Raw genomic sequence first — 14780 nt, forward strand, 5'->3', positions numbered from 1 at the left:
ATTTTAAAGCGAAAGGCAAAGTTAACTCTTTTTACATTTCGAAAACGTGTGTGTTTTAAGAGCTAATATCAAATTTACACTTTAGAAAGTGTCGAGATTATGAAATCTGTTTTACGTAAAAGATCATCCAAGATCCGAAGCATTGAAGGAAAGATTTGTTTCAAGGTTTGATAAATCAGACATTAGACTTTACCAGTTTTAATTCTCCTCCGAACAGCAAATCAGTAGTTTAGATGATAAAGAGTGCCATAATTTCTTCATTTACCGTCTGAATCCGTCAGCACTGCTCGGGGTGTATCAGATAGATTGTACCAAGGTGACTTGTGATTGTTTTCCAATTATATCTGGGACATATGGTTAAAACAGCCGGTGTCCGACTGACAAACAAAATAAAACAAATAAAATATACATTTGGAAGATATATCTTCGAGCAGGCTTGCACCACATCCCACAGAGCTGCACAACTGTGCGTTTATTGGACTACAACACGGGAAACAAAACAAAAGATTTTATTCAATGAAATGAGATTTCGTAAGGGATACGCTAAGCTAAGTTTGGAAGTGACCGAAAAGTGACACCGTGTGCATTTTGTTTCTTATTAATCTTATACATTGACAGTCTTTGTTAAGTAACAAGGCGTGCCATTCGTGAGGCGACATTTTCATATTTGTTAGACGCGGTGACCTGAATTTCACCTCGGCCTTGGACTTAGCCATTTCTAAAAGGCCTATAGTGCTCTTTCAAATATCAGGGTGTTTTGCCCAGGTCATTACCTTTGTAGAGGGGGAAACTAGGCAAAATGAGTGGTTTCTATGCAGTCCTGAGTGTTTCAATAGCCCATTCGGTAACCGTCTTTAAATATTTGTAAATAAAATGCACACGGTTTCTAGTAAAAATCAATAGATGTGTAATGTTTTGTTTGATGTATCACAGAAAGCAATTAAAGTGGAGGCATATTGAATAACATTTAACGGCTTCTGTAATTAGATAATTTGTTGTTGGAATTTGAAATTAATTTAACTTGCAAAAAAAGTTACACAAAGGACTGCCTTGTTTTACCAATACATCTGCAATTCATTTCAAATCTCTCATTTGTGCCTCCATCTGTGTGCTACAGGGTTCAAAACTTAAGCAGGCTGTTTTTTTTTTAAATCGAATCCTAAAATAATTTAGATTTTTAGGATAAAATTATGTTCAATTTGTAATCTTCCGTTTTAAAACAGTGACAAAAATCCACATATTTCTATTTCATCAATTTAGCGACCCTAATCCATGTGTTATCGCTTACGTTTTAATGTCTTGCAAACTATTCTAGTAACAAGTGTCAATTTAGCAAAACGAAATTATTCGTTTGAAATACGTTTCTCATCTTTCTCAAGGAGATTAAAAGGTCAGATTATATATAATGGATATTTTTTATGCTCTTCTCTACTATAAAATGCAGTACTCCTCTTTCATTTAAATCCACGATATTTCTCTCCGTCCGTTTTTTTCTGTCAGCCTCTCTCCCTATCTATCCATACATGCATACACGCTAAAGTTTGTATTTTAAATCAATGTTATATTTCAAGTGGAATGCGATTTGTTGGAAAATGTTCTGTGGACTGCGAATAAAGAAGGCTTCTTAACCTATTGAATAATGCATTTATTGTAACCTCAGATATTAAATGATTGGTCTTTTGCAAATTTTAGTATATGGTGTATATTTTGAACAGCTCGTAATAAAAACTATTTTCGTTTATCTCTGCATAATATGCGTCTTTTTTTAACCGATCCATTACCTGTGTGCTAATTATTATGTTTTCGAAGGTACACATTCTCCAGTTGCACAGAGTAGAAGAATAATAGTATTGACCTCCGAAATAGATATGTCAGAAATTGTGTATCTCGTTTCTCGCAATATGTGAGAATGAAGTGATATAACATTAAAATTTTATAAGCTAATATGGTTTTAAACTTTCTTGTAGCATCTTTAAATAAAGTACATTTGACTTTTATCTTGAAGACATCTAAACGGAAAAGGTGCAGCTAAACGATTATGTTTGATATCAAATATTATATCTGGGAAAGGATTTAATACCACATACAACATGTGTTCTTGTTTTACATGCTGAAATCTCACAAATCATGTGAAATGGGCTTCAGTCCTTTACTTTAAACATCACGGGCCACAGCTAATTTTAAATTGTAATACTTTATTTACATTACGAATAAGGTTATCATGCTTGTTATGCTGATCGATTTTATATTATTCTTGAAATGTATTTTAGCAGTGAGAAAATAAGAGTGAAAGGCACAGTCGGATAGTTATTAAAATAAATAAAAGTGTTTGAAGAGCTATACATAAATGTTATTTCTGCATTGTAGACAAGGGACTTTTAAAAAAATTGATAAGCATTCTATCGCTCTGGGCCTGAGAGTATTCTTGTACTATCTAAACGGAACTGAAAGAAATACAAAATAGGTCACATATTTCAAACTATATGATTTAAATTACATATAAATTCAAATATATGTATTTTTGAAATGCTGATTAATTTTAAATTAGCACCAGTGTTTCTATATTTTTAAAACGGGTTCATAATCTGGGGAATGTCTGTGAATCTAAGCCAACTGATACCGATCTTGCCTTGAGTTAGACGGTGTACACTGTTGTGTGGTGTAATTTGATAGGCAGACGGCTGCTGTATTTCGATCTCAAAAAAACGGCATTCGACGCGTAAAAAGGCGAATTCAAATAAAACAATTCGATTTCTTTTTACGTGAAAAGTCTCTTAATTTTGTTTGTACAGTTGCTAAAAGTTTACCTGCTGCACATACACAGCAGATAGAAAAATTACCGTGGTCAATTTTTCAAGATGAAATACAACGTGTCTCGATCATGAAAAGAATATTTTTTTCTTTCCTTTCGTCAGTAATTGAGGTCGTTCAGTCGCTAGGGTTCACCTGGAGTCCAGAGTATGATACACGAGTAACTCAAAGCTATTTTATCTTTTGTGCTGATAGTCAAGATCGCGCTATAACATTGACATCAAACTCTGTCTGAGCAGATGATTACAAGTCGTGCAAAACGTAAACTTTTGACCCTCAACTTTTTGACCTACAGTTGTACCGCCCTACCAACCACGGTACAGGGAGCCTTTTTTCAAAGCACCACTGAGGTCTGAAATAATATCCCCTTTCGTTCACTATTTTCATGATATACTGCTAATTTCAGGTTTGGGAATGATGAAGGCATCGTCCGCACCCCACTCCTCGCGAAACCACACTTTCGTCCCGTCCCCCATAAGTGAAACATTTCTTTAATCTCAAAAATGGCATGAACCTCAACTGTCTGCAAGCTGTTTATTCAAGTGCTCTTTTATTTAGTTGGATATGCCAAAGTGGGTAAGTTTTTACTGCAGCGGCCAGCCAATGTAATTATAGATAGTATAGCAAAAAAAACAAATTCATTAAGCTTTTGAGTCTATTTTAGTATTTCCGTCCTTTTTTGTTGTACTGATAGAACAATGGATGCGTGAGCTCCCAGTCCATGCTAATACAATATGACTGTGAACTTGGTCTAAAGCGAGCTCTGCTGGTGAGTCGCAGAGTGTGCAGATACATTTTCCTGTAATTCTCTTTCTCTCTCTCTTTCCTGAATACATATCCTCTTAGGTTTAAGCAACGCAAAACCCTAGAACAATGAAATAACCCACGATTCAAGTAGCATATTTTGGCAAAAATGGGAAGGGTGGGTGCATATGTTTTTTTAAATTTTTGTGCCAAAGACAGATTATTTTAATCACACTCCTCTAAGAAAAAATAGTGCAATATTAGTTAGCATATCGTAACTGCAAGCATTAAAATGAAGCAATAACAAAATATCAAATGAAGAGAAAATAATAAATGTTGTTTAAATTTGCTTTTGTGTATTGATTCTATGTGCATTTTGTTTAAAAGATTAGCTCCAAAGTGTCCATTTCTTCAAGCGAACTACGACGTTGACAAATACAAATACATATATAGACGTAATTCATAATGCTATTATTACTATTATCTAATATGTTTTTAGAGAAGTACTGTGTTGCTAATAATTACTTTTGCTTCCTTATTTTATGAAACGATCTGTCTCTGATAACAAAATAAAAGGCAAAAGGTTTATTTAGTGGGTTCATGTGTTTTTTCTCCCCATTCTGACTATAGTATGATGCAATGATATCAATGCAATCCTTCAGCTGTGTATTGCAATATCTTGCATTCAAGTAAACACCGCAGTTATTAATAAATCCATTCCCGGAAGACTTAAGGAGTCCTCTATTTCTACAAAGTCATGCTGCAGCTAAAACTTTATTGCTGAGAAATTCTTGGCAGACTATCTGGTAACAATTTGCGTCCTTACGTTGTTTTTTTTTGCCTGCTGAATATCTGTTAACTTCATAAATGGTGAGTACCAAAGGACATTATGCAAAACAAATACAAGTATTAAAATGTGAATATGTTACAGCCCCTGAAACTCATATAAGTTTATTACTTTCTGTTTAAAAAAACCCTTCAAAGCACTGTTTAGATTGCAGAGGATTCTGTATGAAGTTCCATGATAACTAATTAGATCGCTAAAAGTCAGATAGATACAGTAAATAGAATTGAAAAAGGAAACAAATCTGTAAAAGATTTATCCTGCTTCATTATTCTGTAATATGGAAATGATATATTAGATTACCATGTGCATGACGATATTATCACACATGCATTTCTATTTATTTTGCTCATAGTGATTTGTACTATAACGTATCGTGTTCATATACAAAAGAAGCAGCATTAATGCTTCCTCTTTTAAGATATTTTACTGCGCTAATAAACGCCAAATCAATTATCTGTTACTTTGCTCAGAATTAGGAAACCACAATGCTGCGGAGCCCCCTAAATTCGCTGAAAGGGGGTCCTGAACAGATTCATCACATAATATGCAGCTGCACAGGTTTACAAATAGGAAACTGTTAAACTAACAGTACGTCCTGCCCTGGATTTGTTGAAGAAGCTCATTTGCAATGCTTAGGGAAAATTCTGTTGTGTCCAAAAGACAAACTAGCATAGATTGCTATTGAAAAATGTGCTGTCCTTTCGGTGCCCTTAACACAGACGAAACGTAAGCACGTCGCATTCCAGATTTTATGGCGACCACCTCTTTATTTTACTACTCACAGCTTCTTATTTGTTTTACATTTGTATTTTTTTTTCGCGATATGCTTCAGAGAATTGTTGGCGAAACCGAACAGTAGCTGATTTTTATTTTAGCCACTGATTAATGAGATGGCATGTTAAAGGGTAGGTACAGATATGATATGTGATAGCTCTGGATTAAGTGCCTCAAACAAAACTTTGGCAATAGTTTAATGTAAGATAGAGCAAAGACCTCACATTTATAGTTAGACTGGCCAGTCAGATTTATAAATTGTAATAGAGATTTTGGCGGGGAAACTGATTCACTGCGATTTCAGCTTATATCCTCGGTTGTGACAGAAATTGAAGACTTTATTAATAACTTATGTTTGACCTATGGAACAGATGTGTTTTATACTGCATAGCATGTTTTTCTTTCGTGAAGAGACTTCTTGAGGAAACATTTGTAAAATGCACCCCGATAACTGCCGCCCCCCATAAAATTGCATAAGTTTGCATACACGTACGATGGCAGCCCCAATCATAGAAAAAGCTCTTCTGAAAGACAATTCCACACAGTTCTCTTCAGAAAGAATTGAACTCCTCTCTCACACACAGAGCTTGTTTACTAAATGCAGAAACAAGAAAATCTCTACGTTTCGGGAATATATAACTCCCTTCTTGATGAAAGGTCAGGGATTCTGTATTTCTAGAAAAGAGCCCCATAACTACTTTATCTTTTCATCGGTTCCCACAGAAAGTCTTCATTGTGTTTACGTATATGATTATGCAGTTTAGATAAACATTTACATATTTAATCCTTTGAATATACATTGTGTCCCCCGCCCCCTCCCCACCCCCCCCACCCTTTGGAGTCTCGGATTTTTAAACTGCACAGTTTTAGAGACTTCGACGAAATTTAAATATTTCAAAAGCACAAACCTTTGTGCAATTTGAAACGAAATAACACAATCACTAATATTTAGGAAAGTAATTACACGTAAATCAATTGTTAATCTTATAACTGATATGTAATGCTAGTCTGAATGCCACCCTAGTACTGAGTGAAACTAAAGATTGTTTCGTCTTGTTATAAAAAAGTATTTAAGTGATTTGGACAGATGATATATTAAACTGTCATATTTAAATGTAAACTAATACAGAGGAAATTACAACAGATTGACGCGATTGACATGGCCGATCCGGAACTGCTGTACTGATACAGGGGCCGATTTCCTTTATTTACTGTTGGATCTTTATAGCACATCGTAAAACGAACCTAATTGCAGTGGAATGTTTTGAGTAGAAATTCTGGATGGTAATTGCTTTCAACCGTGTTATCCCTTTAAACCGTGTGGTTGCCTGCTATCTCCACTTCCGATACTATAGGATTTGTCCATATAGAAAAACTTTGAATACCCATAGAAACTAGTCTTCCACATTTACTAAAATCTGCAGTTTTTGTTTAGAAGCACTAAATCTTCAAGCAGTCCTCCTTAAATTACACATGTATGCCTCCATATACACACTAGACTTGCGGAAGCTTCAAAGAATGAAAAACGGTCATAAAGTTTATGGTTTGTCAGTCACAACTGTGGGAAACCTGCAATTCACCAAAATCAATGTTAGTGCTACAACAGTCAGATTTAAAGTTACTGTAGTTCTTCCGCTGGCTGTATTTCAAATATTTTTTTTAATTCTCTAAATGTTTCAATCGCACCTATATCTCATTCCAGGTTGTTTGTATTTTTGTTTTGTTCTTCTTCATTAACATATTTATTTATAATACGTGTACTTTCATTCCTCAAGAGAATGATGATTGTCGCCATAAAAGTTTAAATTTAAAATAAGGAGGGGATTGTTTGGATGCGTGAGAGCATGCATGTGGTACATTGTGTGTACCTTAATCAGCTCGTGTGTGACGACAGAGATTCTGCTGTAACACTGAGAGTAATAGCAAGTTGTTAACACTTACACAATACTCATTAAAGTGTCAGTGCCCTACAACTTCCCAAAATGCATGACAATGAAGACGTCTGAAAATATATACTTTGTAACAGTACCAACTGGAGACTTGTCACAATAGAAACATACCACTCCCCACAAGCAAAACACAAATAAGCAAATAAAATGGCACAACAGTTTGCGGGGAAAGCAACCGCAAAAAGGAATAAGAATGATTACCCCACAATATGAAGGTACTGAACAATACCAGTAAATTTTAATGAAAAATAATTGAGTATCTTCTAAAAACATGTACCACATAAAATATTAAAAAATTAGAACCCATTCTTCCCTCTAAAAGTTATTTCCTTTTCTAATCTTACCCATTCATTTTCTATCTGGTTTATAAAATAGAAGCTCCATGTGAACACAGAAAGAAACCAGTCAGTAGCTTACCCAGACACATTTCTGCCTCAGTGCACTCTGGGTGCTGCTTAAGGCCCATTTTACTGGGCCAAATTTCCTCGTGAAAAGTAAGTAACGATAATATTTCAACACAATTTACCTTGTCTTACAAGAAAATGCAACTTTCCTGTACACTGGAGTTGTGGAGCTGTGGATAGTCCTCTGAACAAGAAGATTAGCCATTTGAGTGGCCTGTCTGCACACGCAATCTGCAAAGGAGCCAAATGAAGTGCAGCGTCAGTGAGATTATATGTTATGTAGAATATACTGTTGGTTGTCAACTCCCCAAAACCATAAAACTTACTTTAATGACACCACGTGATTTTTTATAGCCAGTGAGGCTATCAGTCTGCGCTATGGATGATTTTACGATCTAATTCCTAGACAAAACCCTATTCATTTGGCACCCAAATGTCATATAGCAGGAACTGAGGTGTATAAAAGTTTACTGTTTATAACTTTAAAGAGCAAGCATTCAGTAAGCAGAAAGGGTAAAAGTGCTGATCCCCCTTGCTGTCAGGAACTAAGAGGCGAATTTGCTGTCCTGCCTTCACGCGGTAAGTAAAGTTAACTCTATAAAGTGAAAAATACCTGTTGGAAAACGTTTACGCTACACTTTGGTAGAGGAGTTGAGAGAACGTGACTAACGCCTACCTGCGGAACAAAGTGGTCGAAGTGCTTCAGGGTTCACTTTTTCCTCAAACCAACACTATAGAGTTTCCGAGAAACACGTCTATAAAGGGGGGTTGTATAAGAAAGGCAACAGCAACAAAAAAGAAATTGGGTTTTAGCAGGAACTGTGCAATTTAGCAAACGGTATTGAAGTGCGCAACAAACAGGGCACATGGAATGGCACTGCAAGAGGCGAACGCATTTACTTCGAATTGCGTAAATATACCAAATTACAATATAACACCACGTTTAACTATTGTTTGTACTAATCCTTACTGAATTCCACCATTTCCAATAAGCAGAGATTTAGAAATATATTTGTTGAACGTCCGATTTTATAAGTTTGCGCAACTTGATTGCCTGTCATAAATCCAAGCTGCAAGACACCCATCTGGAGGAATGGTGAAAAGTTGTACAGATTAGGCCAAACTTACTGCTTTCAGAGAGAGTTTGGAACTAAAACGATGATAAACGGAAATATTCGAAACTATTTAATTCACAAGACAACAGACGCAACAGAAATACTTATCTGGGAGGCCAAAGTCCAGGAAAGTTACTATAGAAACTTTATTTTAACTTCCAGTCAGTTTTAAAAACAAATACAAAAGCTCATCACGAATTTCTTAAACTGCCAGTCTTTTAGGCTTTATATTTATCCTTTGTCACAAAAAACATACACTGACGCTGCGCTAAGAGCCACTTATTGGAGTTCGTGCAAAGTCATACAAAGGCACAGCATAGACATACAGTTCAAAGTCGCAATATCCTTCACAAAATTCACTGCTCACTAATAACACAGAATAGGTAGCATCTCAGTGATTTAACACTACGATATCAATTACAGAGGACGATGGTCTGAAATTAAATACGTATTGCAAGCTTGGAGCTATTTTGACATTTAGCATCACTAACACATACATACACTTTTTTTGCAGAGTGCAATACATAATTACATTTTTACTGGACGATTTTATACAGTTACTTCAAGTAACACCGCTTGTATTAATATAAATAAGTTAAAACAGCTATAATTCACAAGGCTATCCTACTCCTAGACAATATACTGTAAGCAGATTACTTGTACAGGCAACAGTACGACCAGAAAACAGACTAACGATTCAAAGATTGGAATACAGCAACATGGAAATGATTTTCTTCATAGAAGTAACACGGGAAAAGAGTTTTGGAAGTCAGTACTGTATTGACATTATGCTAATTGGTCAGCTACTGCCCAGTACTTTTATTGATCATGGACGATATCCGCCTCCTGCAGCGGCCATGCTCATGCTTTTTAACTTGTTATCTTTTTTCCATTTCATCCTCCTGTTTTGGAACCAGATCTTAATCTGTCTCTCTGTGAGGCAAAGAGCATGTGCAATTTCTATCCGTCGTCTCCGTGTCAGGTATCTATTGAAGTGGAATTCCTTTTCCAGCTCCAGGGTTTGGTATCGGGTGTAAGCCGTCCTGGCTCTTTTACCTTCTGGTCCTCCCATACTGTCTGTAACACACACACACACACACACACAAAAATGAATCCTTTGTTTAGTGAAATCAGTACATTGTCGAATATGAAATACACTACAAAATACATAAAGACGAACTGAAAGCAGAATACCGAAATTTAGCACACGCATGTCTACGCTAACCTCTGCGCTCTTCCTATACCTAAATAACAAAATGACTTTAGAAACTTAACTAGAACTAAATGTTAAAGTATCCACTGGGACGAAGCAGTCCCATAATCAACCACACCTTTTTCTATCTATCCATTCCTACTTACTCTTACATTACTGATACGCAACTAAACACTAAATACCCCATCACCCAAATGGTTCCAAAAATAATAGCAACTTAAAAATGATGACCCTTACAGAGATATTAAAAAACATTAGCGTGTATATTTAGCGCTTTGATTTACAACATCCAGGGTAATTTAGGACTCCACTATTGCAAAGATAAGAGAGGAGGGATTTTACCGTGACTTATGTGCAATTTTCGCATCCAGGGGTAAATCTGAGGCTGCTGTTGTGCTGTGCTTTGCCCGTTCTGTGAACTTGGAGGGTCGCTGCTTGCCGGGGTGTCATCCTCAGTACCAGGCGACGTGCCAACCCCATCTCTACTGATGTGACTGCTGCTGCTGGAATTTGAGGAGGTAGTTGGGCTTGCTATGGAGTTTTTGATTCCATGGTGGTTGTCGCTGGCAGGCGGACTGACCACGGCGGAGCAGGGCAGAGGGTCAGGTGAAGGAGACTGAGTGGATGTGGCAGGTTGGTTGTACCTGGTGTCTGCTCCTGCTTCTGGTCCTGCTGCTGCTGCTGCTGCTGCTGTTGTTGCTGCTGCAGAGTAGCTTCGAGATCTTTCACTGGCATTAAAGTGGTTAGATGCTGGACGACTAATGCTGAGATCCATCCCATTGTAACCGTAGCCGTACCTGCTGGAATGCATCGTTGCAGAATCCCTGTATTGCTCGCTCACCGAGCTATGATCTCCATAATTATGTAACTGGTAGTCCGGGCCATTTGGATAGCGACCGCAGAATGAGTTTACAAAGTAAGAGCTCATTTGATTTTTTTTATTTATTTATTTTTTACTTGATTTGTGGCTCTTGGTCGTTTGTGCGTCTAGCACCCTGCACAATTTATGATGAATTATGGAAATGACTGGGACATGTACTTCGTTCCCTCCTACGTAGGCGCCCAAATATGGGGTACGATTTGGAATCACGTGCTTTTGTTGTCCAGTCGTAAATTCTCGCTGATGACCTCTAGAGGTAAATCCGTGCACTGTGACTGCAAATTGGAAGGTTGCGTGGAAGGAAGAATGAGGGGTACGCGCACGGAGGCGCGCCACCGGCTCCCAGTCGTAGCTTTGGGTTGTCCTTGCGCGCCACCCTCTGGAGACTGAGGCTATGGATCCTGTGGTTCTGATCAACGGGGCAATCGGCCTCGGGTCGAATTAAGGCTACCACACATTTCAAACGTAACCGTTACATTTCGTAGAATAAACCACATAAACCAGTGAGAAGGGCATCTTTCAAAAAAAAAAGATCCACGCAAGGTGACGGTACATTTGTTCAATCCCCAAGCGCAGATTTTTTTAATGTGCTAGCGCTGATAGTGTTACAAATAGGACTCGAGGTTTTCTTGTAACTGGTTTGTTTTGAATTTTAAACAAATCAGATTTAATTTTAGTTATTATGCGTTTAGTGTTTTTTCTTACGCCTGGGCTGTCATCGCTGATTAGTTCAGGGGGGGGAACGGTATCGTACAGCATCAAAATACCAATTATTTTCATATGTTACGCTTTTTAAAATTCTGTTTTGTCCGTACAGCTCATAATATTGGAGTTATTTTTGCGTATTTGTGGAAATTTCGAAGGTATCGCACACTTAAACTATCAAACCAATCTTCGTGTTCTTAAAAATCATGTCACGTATATTGAAAATGCATTTAAATCGTTCCAATTTACTTTATTACACAGTACATGTTAAACCAGAACCCCTTTCCGACTGGTAAATAAACGTCGCCTTGTGCCTAATTTACATGGAAACAATTTATTTGCACATAGTTTTGTGTTGGTTCGATTAGGAAGAAAGGCAATAGTGTATCCAACAAAAGAGAGCCCACTTTACAAATAGTCATTCGCCTAATCAAAACAAGAGCTTTGTGTTGGATACTGTTTCTAGGAATGCTATAGTAAATATTATGAAGAATGCTTCATAATTTAACCGCGGGTCCAACTACGTCTTTAATTGTGCAGTTAGTGAAAATTGCCGTATTTAATGGACCCAGAAACCAAATAGTCATTCCTACCACGTATACTGTCTATTTTCTTCTCTGAAACAAGGACATCTACCGATCAATTTCACAGTGCTAAGTTTCCTTTCACAGCTTATTTAATACAAAAAAAGTTTCGGCAGCTTTAGTTGAAGGCTAAACGCTTGAATATCGGGCAGCTTATTTATATATATATTACTGTATATATTTATAATATATATTTAAGAAAATTTTATTCGCGAAATTTCAGTTTAAGAGCGATAGCGTTGCCAGCCTAGCTTTATTTATAGTACGAATGTCAAGTCAAAAGCAAATATAAATGTTTTTCTTTGTAGAGAAAGCATGGCACAAGCTGATTGAACACTGTGTCCTCTTAATTAGCCCAAAACAAAAAGAAATATTGAGGTAAAATATGGACTTATACAATACAATATTTATCATTAGCAAATGGGCATATCTACTGCGTACATTTATTTGAAGAGTGTCAAATTATATCTGCGAAGAAAACTATCCATTGAAACAATTGGGGTATTATTTGTAGACAAACTCATCACATAGTAACGCCTATAGAAGCAGAAACATTCACACGTCGCATTTATAAAACAATTAATCCTATACCGTATAATGCTAGCATCCTATGGAATGCAGAATTATTTGAATACTTCCTCTACCACTTATACATAGACATAAGCTCAAAAAGAGGGACAACGAAAACAAACAGAAATACGAATATTTTTTTCTGTACTGTTTAGCAGAATGAGCACATAATAACTCACTACCAAACAGAAAGGCCCAGGCTAACTTCTTTTGAATTCGAGCTCTTACTCCCCTGTTTTATCCTCCGCTTCTTCGCTGTTGGACTCTGTTGTGTTTAGAAGTTTGTTTTCCTTTTTCCATTTCATTCTCCTATTCTGAAACCAGATCTTTATCTGACGTTCTGTGAGGCAGAGTGCGTTGGCAATTTCTATCCGACGGCGTCTAGTTAAATATCTGTTAAAGTGAAATTCTTTCTCCAGCTCAAGAGTTTGGAATCGTGTATAGGTCTGTCGCCCTCGACGCCCATGTGGCCCAAATACAGAACCTGTATGGAGGGGAAAAAATGCAAAAGAAATTGAAAAAATAACTAATATTATCAAAGGAAGCATTTTATTCAATTTTCCAATTCAAATAATTGTGCTGCGTTTAACATAGTAATTAACATATTCATGCACTCTTTACGTAAAGTTGGAACTAAGTGCTGCAGTTAAAGTTTTTTTCTTATTATTTTCGACAAAAAATACTCACTAGAACTTGAATTCATTCGTTGCATCCAAGGATAAATTGGAGTACTGTACTTCCGGTCGTTTCCTTCTTCACTTAAAAATTTGTTTTGCGCACAATCTGTTTTGTAATGTTGGTCTGAGGGAAAAAAGTCATCCTGGGCTCTATGCTTTCCACTACTGGATGGCGAAACACTGGTTAGATCCTTTTCAGTATAGAAACAAGAAGCTCCATACTCATACGATGCACGATTACAAGCTATTACTGAGTTGGATTGTTGATAATAACAAGGTGACGAGTAACTCTTGTCCTGGAGGGTCGTTGCCCCATAGGAAGCTGGAAAGTGCCTTAGAGCATCATACCCCGCTGTATAGAGTGGGATCTGTCCGAGGAAGGAGTCCTGGCCACTGGGCAGTGAAACAGGGAAAGTAGGGTTCACGAAATACGAACTCATTTGCTCCACACTCTGTAGTAATATGATTTGTTATGTATTAGTACACAATGTGGTTTAGCTATTAGTAGTCATCGAGGTGGTTTGTTTCAGGATGGCCGAGCGCCAAAGCGACAGCAGCAAATATAACCAGCTGATCAGTCTCTGGCCAATAGAAACCGACTTTGGTTCAAAAAACTCCCTGGAGATCCGGCGACTCTGCTAGCAAAGTTACAAACAACCAAATCAGTTCTGAACTATAACAGAGGTGGTTCTAATAGAATATTAGTGGCCCAATAAGAACACTATTATGTTGCAGGGTATAGTTATGCATACACATTTTAAAAAGCCCCACATATGGAAATGTGACTGTGCATTATGTATCCAACAATAGCTGGATCAACAGTGATTAGAAGATAGATGATAGAAAATGGACGATAATAAGAAATAAATCAACAAATCATTAGTTCAGTAGATGTGCGTTATAGGTAGATGCACAGGGTAGCTTAGACAGGTAAGTAACAGTTGCAAGAATAGATTAATTCTATTAATTCTGCTCTCTATTTGGATCATGCAGACACATGATTCCTTTTGTTAGCTTGCGTGGACTAGTTTGAGAAACATCAGACATCAGTCTCTCCATAATATGTTTCTCTGTCCATTTTAAACTCGGTAAAGAACAATAGCGTCTATAAACACTGAAACCCACAAGACCAAATATCCCTGCATTCAGCATTCAGTAAGTTAATACTGGTAAAATAAATAGAAAGAACGTGGTGATAAGAGTATATATTCAGGAAGATGATTTATAGATTTAATTTTGATATTTTTATAAAGAAAATCCCAACACAAGAGCGCAACGCGATATCTTAGCTTTAAAAGATTTCACAGTAATTGTGTGTGGTAGTAATTGTTATTGCACCAGCGCTCTTCATTAAAGCATGCATGCATATACATGTGCATTTAGTATACAAATGTCACAGTACTTCTAGAGAAAAGTATTTAACCAACGTTCACGAGGTTTCTTCAAACGCCCAAGCGACCTGCAAACATACAGAAGCTCAATGTTATACTTGATAAGCCAGTATATG

At 36.9% G+C, this 14780-nt stretch overlaps 2 protein-coding genes across 3 annotated transcripts; both read right to left on the bottom strand.

Annotated features, from left to right (window-relative positions):
* Positions 1-9328: 9328 nt before the first annotated feature.
* On the bottom strand, positions 9329-10785 carry LOC139263862 (homeobox protein Hox-A5). Of its 2 annotated transcripts, XM_070879918.1 has the most exons (3): positions 10587-10785; positions 10200-10547; positions 9329-9721 (listed from the first exon to the last, which is right to left on the bottom strand). In XM_070879918.1, exons 1-3 carry the CDS (start codon positions 10783-10785, stop codon positions 9471-9473), a joined length of 798 nt encoding a protein of 265 aa, XP_070736019.1. In that variant the 3' UTR covers positions 9329-9470. The 2 variants fall into 2 exon arrangements, with proteins under 2 accessions (XP_070736019.1, XP_070736018.1); XM_070879917.1 differs by having other exon boundaries at positions 10200-10785.
* A 1998-nt stretch (positions 10786-12783) lies between these two features.
* Positions 12784-13782, bottom strand: LOC139263863 (homeobox protein Hox-A6). The gene is made up of 2 exons (XM_070879919.1): positions 13284-13782; positions 12784-13080 (listed from the first exon to the last, which is right to left on the bottom strand). Exons 1-2 carry the CDS (start codon positions 13711-13713, stop codon positions 12821-12823), a joined length of 690 nt encoding a protein of 229 aa, XP_070736020.1. The 5' UTR covers positions 13714-13782; the 3' UTR covers positions 12784-12820.
* Between the last annotated feature and the right edge of the window lie 998 nt (positions 13783-14780).

This window comes from Pristiophorus japonicus, chromosome 5 (assembly GCF_044704955.1).
Source record: "Pristiophorus japonicus isolate sPriJap1 chromosome 5, sPriJap1.hap1, whole genome shotgun sequence".
In the NCBI taxonomy this organism is placed as follows: Eukaryota; Metazoa; Chordata; class Chondrichthyes; family Pristiophoridae; genus Pristiophorus; species Pristiophorus japonicus.

Bases quoted from the DNA above. Each gene is read 5' to 3' on its own strand.
- LOC139263863 (XM_070879919.1), bottom strand. From the start codon at position 13,713: ATGAGTTCGTATTTCGTGAACCCTACTTTCCCTGTTTCACTGCCCAGT. The intron at 13,081-13,283 runs GTGAGTATTTTT...CCCTCCATACAG, and splicing joins ACGAATGAATTCAAGTTCTA to GTTCTGTATTTGGGCCACAT.
- LOC139263862 (XM_070879917.1), bottom strand. From the start codon at position 10,785: ATGAGCTCTTACTTTGTAAACTCATTCTGCGGTCGCTATCCAAATGGC. The intron at 9,722-10,199 runs GTAAAATCCCTC...TGTGTGTTACAG, and splicing joins AAAATTGCACATAAGTCACG to ACAGTATGGGAGGACCAGAA.